The following is a 24,877-nucleotide window of genomic DNA, read 5'->3' as shown; positions in this document are numbered from 1 at the left end:
CCATCGGAATCTATCAGATCTTAGTTAAGAAGTCATATATGGAAATAAAGTACCATATTTAGATCGGAGATCCAAACAAGAAAGATCCATTTGCACCCTATCATAAAGGTATCACACAAAACTCTCTGTTGGCTGAGAAGTAGGGATGTAAACAGGTCAGACTCGGGTTGGATCTATGCATTATCAAGTCCAACCTAATTGGATCTTACCTAATCAAATCCCGGCTTATATTGAGAGTAGGATGAGATCAGCTAAAACCGAATCTTTAAAATCTGCCATTTACAGTTATCCAGATTTTAGTCGGATTCGATGCAAAACTTTATACTGAATTTGCATTCCAATGAGAATGGGATAAACGGATTTGGATCCGGGTCGGATGTCAGCCAACAATCAACCCGCTATACATCCCTGCTCGGAAGCAGCACGGACATGAATACATGATGTGGACTTCATTTTCGTTATTGACCAAGATTATGAGGGCATTTATGTAATTGAAGTACCACACCATTTCAAGCTTCCAACAACAACAGCAACAAAAAAGGATGAGCGTTTGCCTTCTCTCCTTTACGTTTTCCTCCCAACTCTCAACTCTTCTCATTTCTCTCGCGGAGAAAACACCAGAGAAGAAGGGAAGGAAAGAAAAAGGAAAGGGGACGATAAGCCTAACCGGTCTCCTTCTCTCTCAGATCATTAGGGTTTTCTTTTGGTTTTCGATCTCCGATTCGTGAGCGAGATGGGCCAGCAATCTCTGATCTACAGTTTCGTGGCTCGCGGGACCGTCATCCTCGCGGAATTCACGGAGTTCTCCGGAAATTTCACGGCGATCGCCTTCCAATGCCTCGAGAAACTCCCCGCCTCCAACAACAGGTTCACCTACAACTGCGACAACCACACCTTCAATTACCTCGTTGAGGACGGATTCAGTACGCCCTCCCGATCGCTTTTCTATTGTATTTCATTTTCTTATTTTCTCTCGAATTTGATTTCGGTGTTTTTGATCGGTTTGCGCATCGCATTTTAGGATTGTTTGGGTTTTGGTTGGATCAGAGATCCGTGCAGATGTTTTGAATTCATTAGGGTTTGCGGATAATTCTTGGCTGATTTGATTCGGTTAGGTGTTTGGGAATTTAAGAAGATCTCGTCGTATTGAGTAGAAGGATTGATGAGGGTTGAGAAGAACCTGCCTGATTCTTGTTGATAATTTGCGTTTACTTTCATTTTTGCTTTAAATTTTGTGGGATTGTGATATTGGAGTGAACTTATGTGATTGTTATTTTCGGCGATTGGATTGTATTGGTGGAGAAATGAAAACGAACTTCGGTCTTTGTTATTCTCTTTAAATTTTGATTTTCTGTTGAGATGAGATCGATGGATTGTCAATCTGAACTTTCAATTTTCTGTTGAGATAAGATTGATGAATTCGGGAATCTGAACTTTTAATTTTCTGTTGAGATAAAATCGATGAATTTGTGAATCTTCTCTTGCCCATATTACTTTTGTAGAGGTTAGTTGCCTGTTTTGCTAGTTTGCTTCCCTTTTAGTCTTCTGAGTTTTCAAGATTTAAGGTGAGATAAAGAAAAAGTGAAAAAATGGTTCCAAAATTATGTGATATTCAAGTTCTCGTGATAAAATTTAGTTGTTTTCTTGTCATTAATGGTAAAATGATATGATATTCAAGTTTTCGTGATAAAATTTAGTTGTTTTAATGGTTTTGAATGGTTTTATTACAATAATGTGTCTTCTCTTCTTTCCTTGTTCTTATGGATGAATTTTTTGTGTTTTCAAAAAGAAGAAAAGAAAACCTTCTCAAATCTTTTCTAGGAAAAAGAAAAAGACTACTGTCACTACTTTCAAGACGAAATAAGTTTCTTATGATGACAAGAAGAATGGGAGTTGAAGGTGATACCGGCCAAGAGTGGATCACTAGCGGGTCATATATCCATGACTTCAGTGTAATGTCATGGAGGGCCCTTAATTAAAGGTTCAATAGTAGATATGGGTACAGTAAAAAAGAAATGTGTTATAAGTTTCAGGTATACATATGGAGGATCTCATAATTTGAAGAATCTCCAGCATGGCCATTATTTTGTAGTTCAAAAAAAAAAATGACAATAGTATGGATAGGTGGTGAGTTGCCATGTCTGTTGATTGGTCGTATGGTCTACGGGAATGTGATGGTGCTGGATGAGGTGGAATGTAGGTGCAGTTGATTTATTATTGGCATTTTCTCTGTGGTTGCTTCAAAACTAACTTGCAAGCATCCAACCATATTGATTTAAAGACATTATGTGGTCTGGTTTGTTGTATTTATAGATGAATAAGTTCTATGGGTATGTTGATGGCATGACTTAGGGTGTGATTTCTTCTTCAGATATTTGATAATTGATTTATCAAGCCAATGCAAATTGCAATTTGCTTGTGTGGAACAGTGGAAGGCGGATATAATGAAGCAAATAGCTGCAGGGGTGTTGATAAGTTTTAATGATTTTCCATATAGACCGTCGCTTTCCCCTCCTACCCCGGAAATCTATGGTTCCTGGACACTCCATTTTGCCCTCCATACCCATGTCAACACACGTGTCCCCGTGTCGAGTCTGTCAACACCGGGACATGCCATTTGATCCTCTGTACATACAATTTATAATTTATAATTATATTTTCAGTGTATAACTTTATATTTTTAATATATAATATATATTTTAAACATAACATGTATATTTAGATTATATTCAGTTTATTTTGAATTTATTTTGTATTTATGTGATATATATATATATATAGCCATGTCCCCGTACCCACATTTTTTGGAATTGCCGTGTCGTACCCTCCATACCCATACCCGTACCCAGGTGACATAGCCGGAAACAGTTCAGCTACCTAGGGTGACATCTTAAGCTTTGTCATTTTCTAGAGACTTTAAATCATTTTAAAGCACCGGTCTTAAAACGTGAAGCATTTATACTTTGAGAGTGAAGCTGGAGTCATTGTCTTAGCTTTAGAGGTACAAAGCTATAGAGTGTGCATTACATGTTGAGGTGCAAGCATTTCATATATGTGGCTTGTGCATTGCACCTCCTTGCCAGTTGGCTTAGATCACTAGATTGTGCTTTTGCTTTTCATCCATAAATTTAGTTATTTATTGACTTTAAATACAGTTATCTAAGTAGGTGGAGTAGAGGTGGTTATAAACTTATTATTGTCTCCAAGTAAACACAGTTAAATCATCTTTTTCTTTATCATTTTTGCTTTTTCAAAATGGTAATTCTCTTTAATTTTATGTTGTTGAGAAGCAGTAACTATCTAATGGGTCGGGTCCCTGATATTTAATTATTATTCTTAAGGGTATTATTGTACATTCTTTGTTGCTGGCTAATCTCTCTATTTAAGTGAGATTAGCCCTAATGAGAAATAACGATTTCTATTATTCTCTCTCTCTCTCTCTCTTTTCTTCTCTCCCTCTTGTTTACTTGAAAACCCTAGCCGCCAACTTCAACATGGTATCAAAGCAGGTTGCAGATCTGGGCGTGTGATCTGATCAAGTTCCTCCTCAAATAGGCAGCATCGTCTTCTAGTCCACTGCTTTGGCATCATCGTCTTGGTCATCTTCCGTTGCTTAAATTGCGTAGAGTTATTCCTCACATCTCGCCGCCCACAACTCTGCTGTGTGAAGCGTGGCAGCTTGAGAAGCATCATAGGAGTTCATTTCCGTCTAGTCAGAGTCCCTTGAGTCAAAATTTGTTTGATATTCTTCATGTTGATGTTTGGGGTCCAAGTAGAATTCTTAGTCGTTCTAAGTGTCATTATTTAGTCATTGTAGATGATTTTTCCATATTATCTTGGGTATTCTTGTTAAAAGATAGGGCTGAAGCCCCCATTATTTTAAAATCCTTGATTATTGAAATAAAAACTCAGTTTAATTCTTGCGTCAAAGTTGTTCGCACTGACAATGCTCTTGAATTCAAATCCTCTGACCTATTACAATTTTACAAAAACCTTGGGATCCAACCTCAGACCTCTTGTCCTCATACCTCGCAACAGAATGGAGTAGCGGAGCGCAAGCATATACACATTCTCAATATTGCCCGTTGCCTTATGATTCAGTCTAATATGCCTGCATCTTACTGAGGAGATGCAGTTCTAACAACGGGATACCTAATAACCCGTATGCCCTCAACCTCAGTGGGGGATCGTATTCCCATTCAAATTCTCAGACCTGAAGCTCCTCTTTTCCCTGTCTCACCAAAGGTGTTTGGTTGTGTCTGCTTTGTTTATAAGCTTGGTCCCAATCGAGATAAATTGTCTTCTCAAACTATAAAATGTGTTTTTGTTGGGTATCCTAAGCATAAAAAAGGATATCGTTGTTATGATCCCATATCCCAGAGAGAGTATGTCAGTGCGGATGTGTCATTTTTTGAGTCTGTCCCATATTTTTCTAGTACTTCTCCAAGAATACAGGCTAGTCAAGGTGATTCATTCCCTCTTCATGTTCCCCCTTTTCCATTAGAGTCGGTTCGTCTTGAGCCTCTTGTTCCCAGTCCGACTCTGTCCCGTTACAAACATCCTCCTGTGGTGTACACACATCGAGCTCTACCCAACTCTATGCCTGTGCTATCAGCTTCTCCCGAGGTGAGTGTTCCTGAAGCTACTGACGATTCTCTTGTTGATGATGATTTACCCAGTGTTTTAAAACTCGCCGAGTCAACTCGTTGACTCGGCTCGGCCCTCCAGCGAGTCAACCCGGCAAGGCAAACTCGGGCTTGACTCGGGCGAGTTTTGGGATGTTTGAAATTTGATTTTTGAGTTTCAAATTATAGTTTCGAAATATATAAGTACATACATTTTAACAAGGGTTACCCCCAGATTTTCTATAAAAATGAAAATAAAAATCATTTAAAGATAAAAAATCATTTAAATCCATAGAATAAAATCGCCATGCATCTACTTATTCTAGCAAAATATTTTAAAGAAATGATTCTCACTATATATGGAGGGTCAAATGTGCCTATAGGAAGTCACATTTAGGTTTCATCATCCATTTGTTATGTGAACAAGCATTGTACAAATTCAAATATTAGTAGTCTTTTTATAGTTGTGCCATTAATATATTTCCTGCATAGTTTTCATACATGAGAAAATTGCTTATTTATGTTGATATTGGGCATTCTGTAAACTTTCAATATGCACATATATCCCTATTTTACATTTATAGATTTGTTAGAGAGGGAATTGAAACTTTTAACACAAGCTAGCATATATGATTGGCCATTTTAGGAACCTTAGGTAGTAGCAGACTGAACTTATGGTGACCACATCCTCTAATTCAAGTCATGAATTAGTCAAAGTGCTTGTATAGATATCAAATTCAAGCAAACCTCTATAGCTCTTTGCAGTTTTTATATTCTTACATACATTTGGAGACTATATGTTTACTCAAAAACATGGTTTGAGACAAATTATATATTGTTTTTCTTTTAAAATCAAAAGTTAACAAAACCCGGTCCGAGTCACCGAGTTGACCCGCCGAGTCACAAGTCAATAAAGAACGAGTCGAGTTCCGAGTCACGGGTTTTAAAACCTTGGATTTACCTATTGCTCTTCGGAAAGGAAAAAGGCAATGCACACTTCATCCTATTTCTCAGTTTGTTTCCGAGGCAAGAATTGGTGCAAATATGAAGAATTTTGTATTAGCATTATCTGTTGCATCCAATGTTATTAAAAACGCACCTCAAGGCGCAAAAAGCGCGCCTCGCCTCAAGGCGAGGGGCTTTTTGCCTTGAGGTGCACATATAAAGCGCAAAAGGCTAGAGGCGTGCGCCTCATACGCCTTGAGGCGCACGCCTCAGGGCGAGGCGCGCCTCAAGCCAAGGCGTATACACTTCTAATTTTTTGGTCAAATGAGGGTCAAAGCCCCCATTTGACCAGAAATTAGGGGTTTTCACGCAGTTTTAAAAAGGTATTTTCACGCTCCTCCTTCGCCTGCTCGATATCCAGCTCGCGCTTCCCTCTCCTCTCCTGCTCGTGCTTCCCTCTCCTCACCTACCCACGTTGCCACCACTGCCACCACCGAGCCGGCTCGCTCTTCCTCTCCCTCTCTCGGAGGTCAGGTGTGCTCTTTCCCCCCTCTCTCTCAATCGTTGATGCTCTTCCCCCCTTTCAACGAGTGTCTGCAAAAATCAGCAACTCTGCAACTGTTGTGCTGTTAGCGTGCTATCACAGGCATGTCCATTGCAGTGTCCCATCTCCTTTAGATGAGCGTGGATGCTTTTAGCAGGTCCAGCCCACGCATGAGTTCTTGCAGACCATTTGTTGCAATATTTGATGAATTTTGCAGCCCACGCGTGACGTCTACTTTCAATGGTAGAGGTCAACCTGATGCCATTCATCCATGCGATGAACAACATCCCATATAGTGTCTGTTGAAAAACCTTAGCTGGTTTCTTGTTTCTTGATTTGTTTTTATATTGTTGAAATGAGTGTCGTTTGCATTTCATTTATAATGAATGGTTTTTATTAGCATGTGCAAACAGTAAATTGCTGTATTGTTCTACTTTCTGTTCCCTTGCTGTATTTGTATTAGCATTTTATTTTCATTGGATGCTCCCTTGTTGAAAAAAACAAAAATCTGTTCATTGGATGCTCTCTTGTTGCATTAAATTATATTGTGCTATGTCTTTATCCTCTTTCCTCCTTATACAATATAATCTAAATGGTCTTTAAGATTTAGAATATTTGTTTGGACATTGATATCAACGTTTGGATGTTATTTATTGTTTGAATGAAAATCATTCTAAGGTGTTGTCAAATGACCTGAATTTTCTTCATAGATCACAATATTAATGACATGATATACTTTTAATATTGATTTTCACTTATCAGATTTTAATATTGATTTCTGCATAGATGCAATGTTCTCAATAGATGTTTTTTTAGCTCTGTTTTTTTTTTTCTGCAAATGCGGCAAGAGATCATTTTAATTGAAGAGAATTTTGGTTTCTAATGTTTACATTTTCTAATTATGACATGGTATTGTTAATGCTAAGATGCATTTAGTTGTTAATGTTAATTTTTTATTTAATGAATGCCCATGTTTTATTTTTTAGATACTTACATAGATTGTTGCATTAATGTTACTTTTACATGTTAATCTCATATTTTTTCAGTATTTATTTACACGTTAATCTCATGTTTTTTTCAGTATTTATTTGAGATTTATTATTTCTTGTTGGTTGTTGCTTCATCAATAAAGAATTTTTTATTTATTTATAACTTTAGATATTTTTTATAGTTTTTTTAAGTTAATTTTTTTGAGGCTTACGCTTTACGCCTCGAGGCTTACGCCTCGCCTCAGATTTTGGTGGAGCGCCTCGCTACGCCTCAGCGCTTTTCACAACACTGGTTGCATCTGTTCCTCTCAATCATCATCAAGCTCTTTTGGACCCCGAATGGGCGAAGGCCATGCAGGATGAAATGGATGCACTACTTTCTCGGCAAACCTGGGACTTAGTTGATCCTCCACCTAAGGCTGATATTGTTGGTTGTAAATGGGTCTATACTATTAAGTATAACTCAGATGGATCGATTGAAAGGTTTAAAGCTCGCCTGGTTGTGAAAGGCTATACTCAAACTTATGGGGTGGACTTTTTTGAAACATTCTCTCCTGTTGCTCGTCTTGCGACTATTCGCCTTGTTTTGTCAGTCGCAGTGCACCATGGTTGGCCTCTATGTCAGCTTGATGTGAAAAATGCTTTTCTGTGTGGAGACTTGGAGGAGACAGTTTACATGCAACAACCTCTGGGGTTTGAAGTTCAGGGGGAGTGTTAGAAGGTATGCAAGTTGAACAAGGCAATCTATGGTCTCAAATAGAGTCCCCGTGCGTGGTTCTCCAAGCTGGCTGAGGTCATGTCAGCATTTGGGTTTGTTCGATCTGCCTCTGACCACTCTCTTTTCATTAAAAAGTCCTGCACAGGGATTGTGGTCATGATTGTATATGTTGATGACATTATAGTCACAGGAAGCAGTGAAAAAGACATTGCTGACACAAAGTCTCATCTTCAGAAACACTTTGTGACTAAGGACCTGGGACCACTTAGATATTTCTTAGGCATAGAGGTCGCAAGGAGTAAAGAAGGATTGGTTTTGTCACAACGAAAATATGTCTTGGATCTGCTGAAGGAGACAGGAATGTTAGGTGCCAAACCTGTAAGGATTCCTATGGATCCTAAGGCTTATCTATTTGATGAAAAATCAGAGTATCTGGACAATAGTTGTTATCGCTCCTTAGTTGGCAAGCTATTATATGTGATTGTTATCAGACCCAACATATCTTTAGCCGTGAGCAAGATAAGTCATTTTATGAACAAACCTACAAAGGCTCACTGGGAGGCTGCGATGATGATTCTCAAATATCTAAAGTTATCTCCTGGTAAAGGACTATGGTTTAAACAAAATCCTTCTCTTGATGTTACTGCCTATTCAGATGCAGATTATGCAGGGTCGGTTGTTGATAGAAAGTCGACAACTGGATTCTGTGTATTTGTTGGAGGAAATCTGGTTACTTGGAGAAGTAAGAAACAAACTGTTGTTGCCAGGTCGAGTGCTGAGTCAGAGTATCGGGCTATGGCTCAGACTGCTGCTGAGATGGTGTGGGTTAAATCTGTGTTGACTGATCTCCAAGTGAAAGTCTCATTACCCATGGAGATGATATGTGATAATAGAGCTGCTACTTATATTGCTAATAACCCAGTGTTTCATGAAAGGACAAAGCATATTGAGGTGGATTGTCACTATGTACGTGACCTGGTACAAACTGTGTACATTTGTACCAAGCACATATCTTCAGAGAATCAAATTGCAGATGTCTTCACTAAACCCCTAGCTAGTTCAAATTTTTCAAAAGTTCAAATTTTTCAAAATGTTGTGACAAGCTGAACATTATTGATATGCTCCAGCTCGAGGGGGAGTGTTGAGAAGCAGTAACTATCTAATGGGTCGGGTCCCTGGTATTTAATTATTATTCTTAAGGGTATTATTGTACATTCTTTGTTGCTGGCTAATCTCTCTATTTAAGTGAGATTAGCCCTAATGAGAAATAACGATTTCTATTCTTCTCTCTCTCTCTCTCTTCTTCTCTCCCTCTTGTTTACTTGAAAACCCTAGCCGCCAACTTCAACATGTGCAAAGTAGAATTTCCACGTCTGGCACCTCATACAACTGCAAGGCTTGCATCCCTGTCTAAAACTTTTTGAACCCTTGTCCTAACATGTAGCCTTTTAAAGCCTTGATTTTATAGATTTAACAAACAAAAGTTGATGATTTATTAATTTAGAAAGGATCAAAGAAAGTACTATTTTGCAAATAAAATTGCTATAAAGACTTAACTTAGTTAACCTCTACTTTATTTTTATTAAGATTAGTTTCTTGACTTAATTGTTGTAGTAGTTGAATGTGAAATTCTTTTGATTTTTTTGTTGTTTATTATTATTTTTTAGGGAGCAAATGTAATGATATGATGGGTGCTAGGCATAACCAATGTGTGTTGGGGTAATCAACCATATGCAATTTGCTTAAAAGAACTCAATTTCCGGGTTTTTTAAAATATTTTTTCAACAAGGAATCTTTAGGTTCCTAATTTCTAGGACTTTTTTTTCTTTTTTGGCGATTGGCAGTGAGCCAGTCTTGTTCGGCTCGTTTCAGGCTGGCCTGTCGACTGGTCATAGCCTTGGTGGCCTTTAGAATCCTTGCTGCTTCATGTGACCCAAGGAGTGAATCATATCTAAATTTGCATGGTTTTGGTACTCAATCATATTCTTTACGTGATATAAATTTTTTTGTCAGAGGTATAACTATTTGGATGATACATCCTAAACTGTGTACTTTATGTGCCTCTGCATGAGTGATTAAGAAGAGTAGGTAGGCCGTAGGCCTGCCCGCTTGTTAGCTTGTTAGACATGCTTTCAATCTGATTGTCTATTACAAACAGATTTGGTACTGACTAGGATCTGAAATTTATCCTTTGAAGTGAAGAGTAGGTGTGCCTGCCCGCTTGTTAGCTTGTTAGACATGCTTTCAATCTGATTGTCTATTACAAACAGATTTAACACTGATTGATATGAAATTCATGCATCTCTAGTTTTGGCTGAACTTAGAGCTGAGTTATACCAGCTAAGAACTCTAGTTTTGGGCTGAACTAATTGAATCTAAAGATTCTGAATTGTCTTATGTACGGAAGTCTGAAAAGCAGGTTTGTTTAATGTGTGTGTGTGGGGGTGGTGGTGTGTTGGTGCCAATTCTGGTACATTGTCCAATGATTATGGTATATGGATATCAGGTTTTGCATTGTTTGCCAGTTACATATACTGGGACCTTTTTCTTGGTTATCTTTTCCATGAGCAATTCATATTTCTTTTCTAGATTAGCAGCCTTAGTTCCCTAAAATTTTACATACGTCTCTGATTCTCTCAGCATTCTAGTCCTTGAGTAATAATAGTGGATTAACTGTATTTTTGAGTAGCTCGATGTTTCTTCTAGAGGTTGTTTTGCTCTTATTGGATAGAAAGGGTTAGACTTGGTGTGCTAAAGTCTACAGTATTTTACTTGATGATTGAATTCAGGAATCAGCAAGGTCTTCACAGAAGAAGAATTAACTTAAGATTCGGTTATGGTGATGGTGAAAATTTATGCTCTGAATGTATTTTATATACTTTTACTATTAAAGTGTGCACTAACTAGGTCAATCTGTGGTTTAGTTATCCACTAGGTTACTTATCCATACCTGCTTTCTTGGCAATGGAAAATGTGTTCTGGCAATCATGATCATTTTAAATTTTGTATATTTTTTACTATCAAAGTGTGAACTAGCCAGATCAATCTGTTGTTTAGTTATCCAATAGCTTATCTATCCACATTGGGATTCTTAATGATAAAAAATGCATTCTGATAATCATGATCATATTAAAAAGGTGGTAGTGCATGAAATCTGAGCTTTAATGCTCCCTCAGAGGGCTTGACCAAAGTTCAGTTTTGAACCCAATCTCCAATCCTGTACCAATACTAAATTATGGCCGAATGTAATTTGTAATATGCCTGTGTTGTTTGGAAACTGTTTGTTTGTAATTTAAAGAATATTTTCTTAGGTTGCATTAGGTTGTAAAAACATACTTTTAATTTTTGGTGCATATTGTATGGAGGCTGCGGTAGATGTGATAACCCTAAAGAAGGTGGTGGTGCAGCTTGAAATGTGCATTATGGTGATGATTAGTGCTCGCAGAGGCTACACTGTAAGTTTTGACATGGCTATCGTAGTGCTGGTGGTCTCAGGGAGTGGGTTGAGAGATTTGGTGAATGTGGTTGGAATTAGTGTTGGTGTTGGTGGTGGCTGTCAATGTTGCTGATGTTTATCACATGGTTACCAGCATCTGTTGTACAGTTTGGTGCCATGTCCTGGCTGGATCATGGTATCCTTGCTGGTTCTATGTGCCCATCAGGCTGCAATTGGTGCCTCAGAAACCAAATACATATTTTTATATTTAGATGCAAGTTTGTTATAATTGAACAGAAGTACTTGCATATTTTACATCGGACATTCTGATAGATATAGATGGGTGATCCTAACCCCAGGATACCTGATGAGTTGCTAGTTGCATCTTGTAGGTAGCCCAGTTATCCAAGGTGCATGACCTATTAGAATATGGATAGGATATGGATCCAGTCGAATCCATATCCGATACAGCCTCTTATATGTCTATGTGTAATATATAATACTTGTACAGGGCAGTTTTCTCCAAGGTTGCCAGACTAGGAAGCGAAAGCGGGAAACGATACGGGAAGCGGAAGCGAGAAGCGATGTATTTTAAAATGTATGGGAAGCGGGAAGCGAGGAATATTAAAAAATAAATATAAGAATTGAATGAGAATCAAAATGAAACACAAATAGAAACTAAAATAAAGTGACTAATATTAAATTTCATGATTTTTTTAGTGTAAGAATTAAAATTTTAACAAAATCTAAAAATGATGACTACCAATTTAGAGAAAACACATGAAAGTGAGTGAGAAGAGTGAGAGAAAACATATAAAAAAAATGAAAAGTTGAGTAGGAGAACATATAAGAAGAATAGATGAACATGTGGAAAGCATAGGAGAAGCGTGGGGGAATCGAGGTTCTCATCAAGTTTCAGAAGCGTAGAGTATCGTGCTTCCGAAGCGAGTTTTCGGGAAGCAAGCTTCCCACCTATCTAAGAAGCTTCCGGTAACTCTGGTTTTGTCCATGTATTTTATTTGTAACCCTATTAGTATTAATGCAGGATTAGTGCAGCCATCAATGTATTGGAGTGGCTGCCGATTCCCAAATACCGAGTTCTTTCTTTTCTCTCTCTCCCCTCTCTCTCACCGATTCCTTGATTCATTTAGGAGTTCTTTCATGGTATCAGAGCAGCGACGTACCTGGGAGTAAGAAGGCTCTTCATCGGGATCGTGAACAGCTGTACCCAGCCACCTCCTCGTCATCAGGTCCTTCTCGTCATCGGGTCTCTCATCATCAGGTTAGGTCCAGTTTCCTGCAAAAGCTGTACCCAGCCACCTCCTCGTTATTAGATTCTTCTTGTCATCAGGTCAGGTCGAGTTTTCTTTAAAGGCCGAGTTATTTTTCTTCCTTCTTGTCGCACGAATCAGCATCTGTGCTGTTTTTCATTTCACGCGACTCCTCACATTTGGCTGCATACACCAAGATCACGTCTGATCACGTGATCCTCATTCTGTCCAAAAATACCAAAATCACGTCTGGTCACGTGGTCCTCATAGTTTCTTTTCTTATTTCCCGAGTCCCGAGTTTCTTTTCTCCCATCTTGTCGCACAAAACAGCCTCTGTGCTGTTTTTCATTTCACGCGAAAGGCTGCTTTCTCACGTCTTGACTACCCACACCAAAATCACGTCTGATCACGTGATCCTTATTCTGTCTCAAACAACCATTGAACCAGTCCCAAACAGACCTATTACAGCCATTGAAACAGACGTTGAATCAGTCCTGTCGTGACATACTTCTTCTTGCCGAGTTCTGTCATACTGCTGCAGTTTTAGGATATTAATCCAATTTCTGTCGTAAGGCTGCTTTCTGTCATAAATCTGCAAATGGATAACTCAACCAATTCGGGCCTTTCCTCCAACTTCCTTGGGCAGTTAGTTTCTGGAAAACTGAGTACAAACAATTATTTGACTTGGAAACGATAGATTATTCCCTTCATCCGAAGTCAGATCTTTCAGGTCACCTGGATGGCTCCATTCCAATGCCTCCAGAATTTATCACACAAGAAGCGAAAAAAGATGGAGATGGACCAAACATTATTCGCAACCCTACTTTTGTTACTTGGATGAAGCACAATCAGGCTCTAGTTGCGTACATTACTTCTACATTATCACAAGAAGTATTAGTCTCCATTCCTGATGATTGCACAACTAAAGTCTTGTGGGAGACTCTAGCCCAGACCTACTCTCAGATATCAGAGGCTAAAGTGTTGTTTCTCAAGCGTGAATTTCAGTTTTTAAGAAAAGGAACAATGTCATCATTGAATTTTTAAATCAAGTCAAAAGCATCACATGCCTATTAGCCATAGTTGGATATCCAGTGTCAGATAAAGAAAAGGTGCAGCAGACACTCAGTGCCCTGGGATCAGAGTATCATGTTCTTGTGACCTCTTTATTGTGTTTGCCGACGTTACCTAGTTTTGAAGATTTATGTGCCAAACTGTTCCAGTACAAGATGTCCTTGAAAAGCTTTTTTGATGCCCCAGCAGGGCAATCATCTATGCATGATGTTCTTGCCACAGGGATGACTGCTGATCGTGCACAAGGAGGGCGTGATAGAAGCAGAGGAACATAGATCTAGGGTGGACGTGGCTTGCTGCTTACACCCAGCCCGTCAAGGAATGTTCCCACATGTTATCAGTGCAACAAACATGGTCATATCAAAGCCAACAGTTGGTTCAATCCTCAAAATCCTCAAAACCACAACATAATACAAAACAATAGAAACGTTGCCACATCAGGATCTGCGGGTACCTTTCGAGTCAGTGATGACACTAAGGATCTTCTCTTGTATGCTATGGCTAACTTGAACCTGAAACAGAATGATGATGGAGTATGGTATGTAGACTCTGGGGCAGCAGCTCATGTCACTGGCAATGCAGGTAAGTTCTCTACTTTGATCCCTTATTTTGGCAAATCTAATATTGTAACAGGAAATGGGACTCACCACCCTATTTCAAACGTAGGCAATGTTCTCATCCCTTTATTTGAATCTTCATCCATTCCTTTATCTAATGCTGTCCATGCACCAAATATAAAGAAAAATATTGTCTCTGTTTCTAAGCTTGTTGATTCTACCAACTCTTCTGTTGAATTCACTCCTACTTCTGTCTTTGTCAAGGACCTTCAAACGAAGAAGATGTTTGCTAAAGGAGAGCGACGTTGAAACATGTATATCTTCAATGAAGATCCATCCTCCAGTGTTCTGAAGCCTCCCAAGTCCGATCATACCTCTAAAAGTATTCTAAGTGTCCTAATGTAATAAGCCAGAACTTTGGCATTCCTGTCTTGGTCATTGTAGTTAAGTCTTTATTGAAAAACTAGTGTCCAATAGATTTCTTCCAGAGTCTGTTTCTCCTTCGTTGAATAATAAAATGTGTTCCAGTTGTCAGGTTTGCAAAAGTCATGTACTTCATTTTCATCAAATAAATGAGCCTTCATGCCTTTTGAGATAATATGTTCTGATGTGTGGGGCCCAGCTCCCAATCCTTCCTCTTCTGGAAGCAAATATTATGTATCCTTTATTGACAGTTTTTCTCGCTTTACCTGGATATTCTTTATGAAACACAAATCAGAGGTTTTTCTCATTTTTTGTCGTTTTCATGCCTACGTTAAAACCCAATTCTCTCAAAACATTCAAATTCTCCAATGTGATGGAGGTGGTGAGTATTCCTCCAAAGAATTGTTAGATTTTCTCCAAGATAATGGGATTCATCGTAGAGTTTCTTGCCCGTACACTCCACAACAAAATGGTATTGCCGAATGCAAGCACAGACATATTGTGGAAAGTGCAATGAGCATGATGCATCGTTCTAATGTGCCTATTAGTCTTTGGACAAAAGCCTTTCATACTGCCACACATGTGATAAATCGTCTTCCTATGCCTATTCTTGAAAATCAGTCTCCCTATTATGTTCTCTTTGGTGTACATCCTGATTATGATGAGTTACGAGTTTTTGGATGCACATGTTACGTGCATATTGATAGATCCATAAGAACTAAATTTCAGGACAAAGCCTCTATATGCCAGTTTGTAGGTTATGCAGATAAACACAAAGGTTACAGGTGCTATGATCCTGCAAATAGAATGATCAGAATTTCTAGAAATGTTTCTGATGAAAACAGTTTTCTTGAGAATAAAGCAGATCACAATCGTGACCATATTGACACCAATGATAATTGGTATGATCCATGGCTCAGTGTTGAACTCATTTCACAGACTGGAGATTACGCTACTTTGGTTCCTGAAAGCACAAATGATGAGATGACTTTAGAAGAGGCATCGAAAACAGAATGTTTGAGATACAAAGGAAATGTCTATACCAGGAGACTCAAAGAGCCAACAGATGTGCCTGCTGGAGAACGCATGGCATTGTCAAGTAACAAAGAGTCACCAAGAAGATCGGGCAGGATAAGGCATCCCATTGAAAAGTGGGTGAGTTATGATAGTTTTTCAATGGATTTTCAGGTCTTTCTATCCAAGATTGAAAAACACGAAGAACCACTTGGTTTTTGTCAAGCTATTCATTCTAACAAATGGATTGAAGCGATGAATGAGAAAAATCGAGGCACTTCATGAGTGTCAAACATGGGAGATAGTTGGACGTCCTCCATATAAGAATGTTGTTGGCTCAAAATGGGTTTATAAGATTAAATGGGTTTATAAGATTAAATATAAACCGGATGGTAGCATTGAACGATATAAAGCGCGTCTTGTTGCCAAAGGTTTTACTCAAGAATACAGTCAAGATTATGAGGAAACCTTTAGCCCAATGGTGAAAATGGGAACTATTCATATTATTCTTGGCCTGACTATTGAACATGGGTGAACTCTTAGTCAGCTTGATGTTAAAAATGCATTCCTGCATGAGAATTTAAAGGAAGAAGTTTACATGGAGCAACCTCAAGGTTATGCAGAAAGAGACCCAAAGAAATATGTATGCAAATTAACCAGAGCATTGTATGGATTAAAGCAAGCGTCCAGATCATGGTTTGAAAGTTTTTCCTTAGAAATTCAAAACCACGGTTTCATCCGTTCTCAACTTGATCATTCTCTATTCATTTACAAGGATGGGACCACTGTGGTTTTCTTATTTATATATGTTGATGATATCGTGATCACTGGCAATGCCCCAGATCACATTCAGCAAATCAAGGTGCTACTAAGTATGCGATTCAAGATGAAAGACTTTGGGGAACTGAGATATTTTCTTGGTGTAGAGGTGGACAGACAGGATGGAAAAATGTCATTAACTCAACACAAATACACTCTTGATCTTTTGGGCAAAGCAAGAATGACAGATTGCAAACCTCTACCTACACCCAGTGTTGTCAATCAGAAGCTCAGCATTTGTGATGATGAGTTGTATTCAGATGCGAGCAAATATCGCAGTATAGTGGGCATGTTACAATACCTCACTTTTACCCGACCAGACATCGTATATTCTGTAAATCAAGTATCTCAGTTCATGCATGAACCGAAAACTGGTCACATGGATGCCGTCAAATGTATTCTTCGTTATTTAAAAGGCACGGTAGGTGATGGACTTATATATGTTCAGTCTTCATGGGGGACATCCAAACATGATATATTGGCATACACAGATGCCGACTGGGCAGGGGACCCAGATGAGCGGAGATCTGTTTCAGGATACTGTGTTTTTATTAGAAAAAATCTTGTCTCATGGAGTAGCAGAAAACAGAAGGCTGTGGCAAGATCTAGCACAGAGGCAGCGTATAGATCTACGGCAGCTGCCACAACTGAGGTGACCTGGATTAGGCATCTACTTACAAAAATGGGAGAGAATGTCTCAAGTTCTGACACTCATGTGTGATAATAGAAGTGCTATACAAATTGCAATCAACCCTGTTCATCACAGTCGGACTAAGCATATTGAGATTGACCAGCATTTCATCCGACAAAAGATAGAGGACAAGGAGATTGAACCAGTATATGTGTCTTCAGTAGACTAGGTCGCTGATGCGTTCACAAAAGGTCTCACAAATAACTGCTTCTGGTATCTGAAGAACAAGTTGCACATGACTTACTCCCATGCACAACTTGAGGGGGGGTATTAGAATATGGATCGGATATGGATCCAGTCGAATCTATATCCGATACAGCCTCTTATATGTCTATGTGTAATATGTAATACTTGTACAAGGCAGTTTTGTCCATGTATTTTATTTGTAACCCTATTAGTATTAATGCAGGATTAGTGCAGCCATCAATGTATTGGAGTGGCTGCCGATTCCCAAATACCGAGTTCTTTCTTTTCTCTCTCTCCCCTCTCTCTCACCGATTCCTTGATTCATTTAGGAGTTCTTTCATGACCTGCTGATTATGGATAAACATGATGAGGGGGGTGCACACATGATGGTGGTAGTGAAACACATTTATTTTATTACATCTTTAAGTGAAACAGAGGCCTTTGCTTTTGTATCCGACAATCACCTGCCAGAGTGGTGTTGCAAGAGAACTTATATTGTAAATTAAAAGGTTTTTCTTAATTTACATTCTCTTAATACATCTTTAAGCTAGACAATCACCTTATGGAATATTTTACTAGAGGATATCTTGTAAATTAAATGATTTCTTTGTGATCCACGTGCACTGGAATGCATTTCTTTTCTTTTTAAGATAAGTCAATTGTCAGGGTAACCTTAATGGAGAAGGCATTCTTTTTAGTTGCATTGGTAAACTATTGCTTGACCCTGCAGTTTTTCTTACTCTAATTTGATGGAATTGCTGAAGTGGTTGCTAACTGTTAAGGCTTGCAAAAAATATTAGTTATGATTTTGCTGTGTTTATAAGAAATCACAGGTTCAAATTGTATTTTTGCTGTTGTATAGTTTAAATCTACTTTTGTGATTCCAAAGTTGTTTTCTATGGTTAATTTTGTAGAGATCACTGAAATAAGCCACTCTGTTTCAAACTTTTTTTAGAAATTTTTTATAATCGTCTGTTTATTTGATACTTTCAACCCTTGCTGGAGATTGCAGCCTTCTGTGTAGTTGCAATCGAATCTGCTGGACGACAAGTGCCTATTGCTTTTCTGGAGCGTGCAAAGGATGAATTTAAGAAGAGATATGGAGGTGGAAAGGCTACTACGGCTACTGCTCGTAGCCTTAGCAAAGAGTTTGGGTATCTATATTTTAGGCCATAAATGACTATCATCTGGCTCAGAACTCTCCCTTTTCTTTGTTACAATCTCGTTATGTTGCAGGCCCAAGCTGAGGGAACACATGCAGTACTGTGTAGACCATGTAGAGGAAGTAAGCAGGCTTGCTAAAGTGAAGGCTCAGGTTTCCGAAGTGAAAGGAGTGATGATGGAAAATATTGAAAAGGTAGGTCACCATTCTTGTCTGAGGCTTCTATAAAGCTCACAAGTCACAGCTTGTAAACGGCTAAAAGATCTGAAAAGGGAACGGGCTTTTAAAGGATAATTTTTGTCATTTTCTTAAATGGATTCAATTGCTCTTTTGGTTTGTTTCAAAGAGGTTACTTTTCATATTGTGAACCAAAAAAGAAAAAAAAAGAACAAATAGACATCTTGAAACAGGCCAGCCAAATTTTGGTTATCAATTATAGCAGTCATCAATGCAGACGATGTCATTCTCGTCCATTGAATTGCTCACTTAATTTTTATGTGCAGGTTCTTGAGCGTGGCGAGAAGATAGAGCTTCTTGTGGACAAAACTGAGAACCTTCGCTCACAGGTTTGTATCACCTCATTTACAAAACTTGAAACAGTTTGTTTCACGTATGTCTCGTTCATCTCCTTTAACCTCTCTTTTGGACGATTTTCTTAAGAATTTAAAAGGTTGGACTGTTTCATTGGTGCAGGCTCAGGATTTCCGGAAACAAGGGACCCAGATGCGAAGGAAGATGTGGTTCCAGAACATGAAGATCAAGTTGATTGTTTTGGGCATTGTTATTGCCTTGATTCTCATCATTATCTTGTCTGTCTGCCACGGCTTCAAGTGTTGAATGAATTCAGATAAAAAGTACTTGGGATGATTTTGCCACTGATCTGTTTTGTGAATGAGAGTGTTTTTCTGTCCTGCCTGTGTACATTTTGTATGCACGATTTCTTCCATTATCTCTAATAGATTTTTTTGACGCTTCCACGGATATGTATCTTGAGACTGGGAGAATATTGGAGAGAAGGTGTGTGTGTGTGTGCGCGCGCGGCGTGGTGGGTGGGGGGAGTCTGGTGGTTCATCACAAACTATTATCGAGTGGTTGAAAAGACCTGTTCAATCCAAGATTTGGGTCATTTGAAGAGACTGCAACATATAAGGATTGATTCCTCTCATTTGTGGGAGCAACAAGCAATGTTTGGTGGTGCAGGATGGTACCACCTCGTCCTCTACTGCAAAATGTGAAATTTGGAACTCTTGGGGCTGCTAGCCTAATGCATCATCCCCACCAGGGCATTGATATGGACGATAAGACGCTAATTAAAGAACTTAACCATATGTAAAAACATTGATGGGTAATGGATCAGGTCCAAAACGGGTTTGAACCTTTGCATCCAACATAGCAATCACGAAAAGAATAAAAGGCCATGTGTTTCACTGGGGCCTTATGGCATAAGTCATCCAGCTTGGGGCTTTAGTCGTTCCACAAGTCTCACCACTCAATAAGCTGGCAAAAATATTGGACGAAAGATGGATCCACTGACACATGGCAGACTAGGACAGATTCAACACTTTTTACCCCCCACACTGAAACCCGTACGGAGGGGCTTGACCGAATTCTAGTCATCTTTTTGGTCCACCTCCCAACTTGGAGGGAGGTCCTCGTCCGGCCAGCCCAAATAGGGTCCGCTAAGGGCTCAACAGGCCCGACCCTAAACCAGACCCTATATAAGACCGACTAGGTTATAACCGGATTTGGGCCAGGCCCTTTAGGCCGGAGCTCTAAGCAGGTTGGGTCTTTTCTAGCTCTATATATTGGGTCAGACCCAAATCGGGATGTTTAAGTAATGGATTTGGGCGTGCCAAAATCTGCATGGAGGCTGGCCCATCTCGGGCAGTCGGGCCAGACACCCAGCTCTGTATCCTATTGGGCCATTTTAAGAATGTCAATAGATTGGATTTTATTTGATATCTGACCAAATTCGATTCCATTTAGTGGCATTCGGCAAGCTAAAACCATACCCAATTATAATCAGATGCATGTGGTTTTGATTTTTTGATACTGAACCTGACAAATGCCCAAATTTGACTGATATTTGAATCTGTATACAAGTAAAAAGAGGACCTCGTTTGAGTTTTGCCGATCCGAATCTGAATTCGAATCGGTTTAGCCTACATCTAATTGGTCTAATATGGTATTGGCCACATCCTATCCGAATCCGAACCGTTTACATTCTACGCTGTTGGAATATTTTGAATTTTGTAGGCCCATTTTTTTGGACTGAGCATATATATATATATATATATATATATATATATATATATATATATATATATATAGAGAGAGAGAGAGAGAGAGAGAGAGAGAGAGAGAGAGAGAGAGAGAGAGAGACGAAAAGCGATCAATATTACTTAAAAGAGAAACTCAACAAAGCGTTGAGTCCCACAAGCACAAACACAACACCACCATTTACACAAAAAGCAGAAAAAACCCGCACGCAAAACAGAAAACTCATCAAGGACTACAAACATCTAGACGAGGATCGGTTGGAGGCAGAGGCAAGTCTTTGAGATATATGCGTAAGATAGCATACACATCAGCCAAGACCCTATGAGTCAAACGGTTAAGGTTGAACGGGACATCCCGAAAAGTAGCATCATTTTTGGCCATCCATATGAACCACCACTACCATATATATATATATATATATATATATATATATATATATATATATATATATATATAGAGAGAGAGAGAGAGAGAGAGAGAGAGAGAGAGAGAGAAGATCAACATTACCACTCATGAAGATCAACAAAATGTTGAACCCATGAACCGAACAATATAGGAAAACAAAACAAAAAATAGCTAAAGAAAAAGAAACTACAGACAGATAACAACCAACAACAAAGCCAAGCTCAACCAGGATCCGTTGGAGGCAGAGGCAGGTCTTTGAGATATATGCGTAAGATAGCATACACATCAGCCAAGACCCTATGAGTCAAACAATTAAGGTTTAACGGGACATCCCGAAAAGTAGCATCATTTCTGGCCATCCATATGAACCACCACCATATATATATATAGATAGATAGAGAGAGAGAGAGAGAGAGAGAGAGAGAGAGAGAGAGAGAGAGAGAGAGAGATCAACATTACCACTCATGAAGATCAACAAAATGTTGAACCCATGAACTGAACAATATAGAAAAACAAAACAAAAAATAGCTAAAGAAAAATAAACTACAGACAGATAACAATTGACAACAAAGCCAAGCTCAACGAGGATCCGTTGGATTAGAAGAAACCACCGATGAGTGAACGTTGTTAAGAGGGAATGAGAGGTCTCTAAGATGCATACGTAGAATCACATATACATCAACCAAGATTTTATGGACAAGATTGTTAAGGACGACCAAAATTTGATGGAAAGTAGCATCATTGCGTGCCATCCAAACAAACCACCAAGTAGTAAGCAACTACATCTTCCAGATTAGTCTCCACCGCTTGCAACGTCTAATTCCAATAGGGCCCAGGAGCAGATCAAGCGCAAAAGACTCCTCTTTGACAATTACGTTCAGAGATCTTCACGTCCTATTAAATAGGGCCACAAAGATTGGGCAGAACCTGAATAAATGAGAAGTAGTTTCTTCAGCAGCTTGACAAAGCACACATCAGCTAGGAAACTGAAAGCCCAACTTCTTTAAATAACTGTGAGTCTGAATCCTATCATGCAAAATTAACCAACCCAAGACCCGAGATCTTGGGGAAGGGCCCTTAGCTCATAACACACACTCAGGGAACCAATCTGCCCCCGGGAGAAGCAACCATCTATACACTTTGTGGGTGAGGAACACACCATTTGGCGCAATCTCCCATTGCAACCACTGATCGTAATTTTTCGCATCTCCAATTTGATCTATGAAGAACGATAAGGCTCTCAGCCACATGCTTCGCAAGTGCGAGATCGCCCACCCTCGGTTCCATGACGAAAAAGAGATAAATCAGGAGCACCATATTTAGCATGAAGCAAACTAGCGCATGGAGAACCTGGATGATGGGCCATCCAACATTGCTTGGCTACAAGAGCAATACTCCTCTGTCTTGGAACAAAAACACCTAAGCCAACCATACGCCTAGGTAACACCACCTTTCGCCAACCAACCAAATGGCGCTTACTCTGAAGTTGACACCCAGACCAAAGAAAATTCACCATTAAACGACAAATTTGTTTCTCCACACCCACAGGCATCACGAACATTGACATGAAGAATTCAGGAATAGAAGAAAGAATATGTCTGATTAAAGTCAGACGGCCAGCGATGGAGAGATAAAACGCCTGTCACGAAAAAAGCTTATTTTTTTACTTTTTGAATAGTTAAAGCCCAAGCAGCGAAAGAGAGGCGCTTCACTTGTAACGACATGCCCAAATACGTCATTGGCAACTTAGAGATTGCGCAATTAAAAATCCGTTGACCTGCTGCAAGCATAGAAGACTCAACATTGAACATAGTAAGAGAGCATTTGCTATCATTTATGGAAAGCCCAGAAAGAGACAGAAAAAGCTGGAGAATAAGTTTGCATCTAAGCATCTGTTGCATGCTTGCTCGCCCAAAAATAATCATATCATCAACATAAATAAGGATATGGTCCGAGAAACCTGGAACATCTAAAGGATCTATCAGGTGCTTCTCCACAGCACGCTTGAGCAACACCACGAGACCCTCAGCAATGACATTAAACAGTAAAGCCGAGAGAGGACAGCCTTGTCGTAATCCACGTCCCAACTTGATCTTGCCACCTCTAATGCCGTTAATCTTAATCATGGCCTAAGTATTAGAGATCAATTCCCTCACCCACCCAGAAAAACGACGACCAATGCCAAAATTGGATAACATTTGAAATAAGAAGGGCTAATGCACAGAATCAAAGGCTTTATGAAAATCTAATTTAAGAGAAAAGTAGGGCTGACCACTAAGATGTAAGGAGTGAATTACTTCAGAGGCCAAGATGAATGAATGGTGAATCCTCTTATTGTGGATAAAAGCAAACTGAGAGTTCGAAAATATTTGGTTAGCCATGACCTTCAACCTATTAGCCAATACCTTGGCAATCATTCGATAAAGGACACTCATAACAGAAATTGGGCGAAACCTAGAGATATGAGTGACAGCATCATCTTTCAAAATTAAATAAATAATTGTCAAGTGAGTTTGAATAGGCAATCTGGAGTTGCGATAGAACTCATCAAACATGTTAATAACATCAGGCTTCACACAAGACCAAAAAATTCTGAAGAAATCTACATGAAACCCATCAGAACCTAAAGCTTTCCACCCCGACAAACCTTTGATGGCCCTGAAAATCTCATCTTCAGAGAACTTCATTTGCATAATTCTGGCTTGATCTTGCTGAATCGAACCAACAAAAACAGAACCAATGACACCCTCCGCAGTAAGTGAAACAAAATATAAATCTTTAAAATACTGAGTGACAACTGAAATAACATGTTGATTACAGTACGAAACACTCTCAATGGTGATTAATGGGACGACATTCCTCCTATGACGATGAGAAACATATGAGTAAAAAAATTTAGTGTTGCCATCTCCAGCCGCAAGCCATTTCACCCTTGCCCACTGCTTCCATCTAATTTCCTCCTTGACCTTCCAGTTTTTCAAAAGCGTTGATAACTCAATAGATCTGGCCTGCAAACTTTGCAGGTGCAAATCAGATAGAGACTCCGGGGAAGACATAATTTGATACAACGCTGAAATTTCTTGCTCCCAAGCAGCCATTTGCTGAAACTTAACCACATCTCGATTATGGAGCCAAGCTTTGATATCCTTAGCGAGATGAGACAACTTCTCATAACACCGGATAGCTGCCCACTGCTCATTGGAGGGCTTGTTCCAAGAGTCCAAAATAATCGTGTGAAAGTCTGGCTCCTGGAGCCACCATTGTTCAAACACAAAACTCCTGACGGATTTAAAACCATCCCCCCAAAGAGTGATTAATTGATCATGATCCGAGATAAAAGGAGCTAACAAGACACACTTGACATCGGGAATGAGGTCCAGCAGATTTGGAGTGACAAAAACCCTGTCAAGAACTCTACAGCATGGGCAGATCCGCCTATTCGACCAAGAGAAACACTCTTCGATAAAAGGGATAGGGTAAAGGTGATGTTGATGAACAAAATCTTGAAAACCTTGCATAGATGGACTGGGAAGAATGAGGTCATTAGAATCATGAATAGACAAAAGACAATTAAAGTCCCCCATAAGAAAATGGTACTCCCCGTTTGAGACGACGATCCTATTTAAGTCATTCCAGAAAGCGGGCCTCATGACGACATGATTAGGGTCATACACAACAGTGACCACGACTCTCCTGCCACTGTCTTGCAAAGTGAATGCAACAGACAATGAAAAAAGACCC

The 24,877-nt window shown here is 39.3% G+C and overlaps 1 protein-coding gene across 1 annotated transcript; it reads left to right on the top strand.

The window, feature by feature from the left end:
• Positions 1-600: 600 nt before the first annotated feature.
• On the top strand, positions 601-19,432 carry LOC149821945 (vesicle-associated membrane protein 721-like). The gene is made up of 5 exons (XM_089981069.1): positions 601-923; positions 18,302-18,443; positions 18,526-18,646; positions 18,955-19,017; positions 19,145-19,432. Exons 1-5 carry the CDS (start codon positions 734-736, stop codon positions 19,286-19,288), a joined length of 660 nt encoding a protein of 219 aa, XP_089837195.1. The 5' UTR covers positions 601-733; the 3' UTR covers positions 19,289-19,432.
• Positions 19,433-24,877: the final 5,445 nt, after the last annotated feature.

Source organism: Nuphar pumila, chromosome 11 (assembly GCF_984573655.1).
Source record: "Nuphar pumila chromosome 11, dmNupPumi1.hap1.1, whole genome shotgun sequence".
NCBI lineage: Eukaryota > Viridiplantae > Streptophyta > Magnoliopsida > Nymphaeales > Nymphaeaceae > Nuphar > Nuphar pumila.
The sequence above is the reverse complement of the archived record's forward strand: the minus strand, read 5'-3'. Positions and strand labels throughout refer to the sequence as shown.

Bases quoted from the DNA above. Each gene is read 5' to 3' on its own strand.
- LOC149821945 (XM_089981069.1), top strand. From the start codon at position 734: ATGGGCCAGCAATCTCTGATCTACAGTTTCGTGGCTCGCGGGACCGTC. The intron at 18,444-18,525 runs GTATCTATATTT...GTTATGTTGCAG, and splicing joins AGCCTTAGCAAAGAGTTTGG to GCCCAAGCTGAGGGAACACA. The intron at 18,647-18,954 runs GTAGGTCACCAT...TTTTATGTGCAG, and splicing joins TGATGGAAAATATTGAAAAG to GTTCTTGAGCGTGGCGAGAA.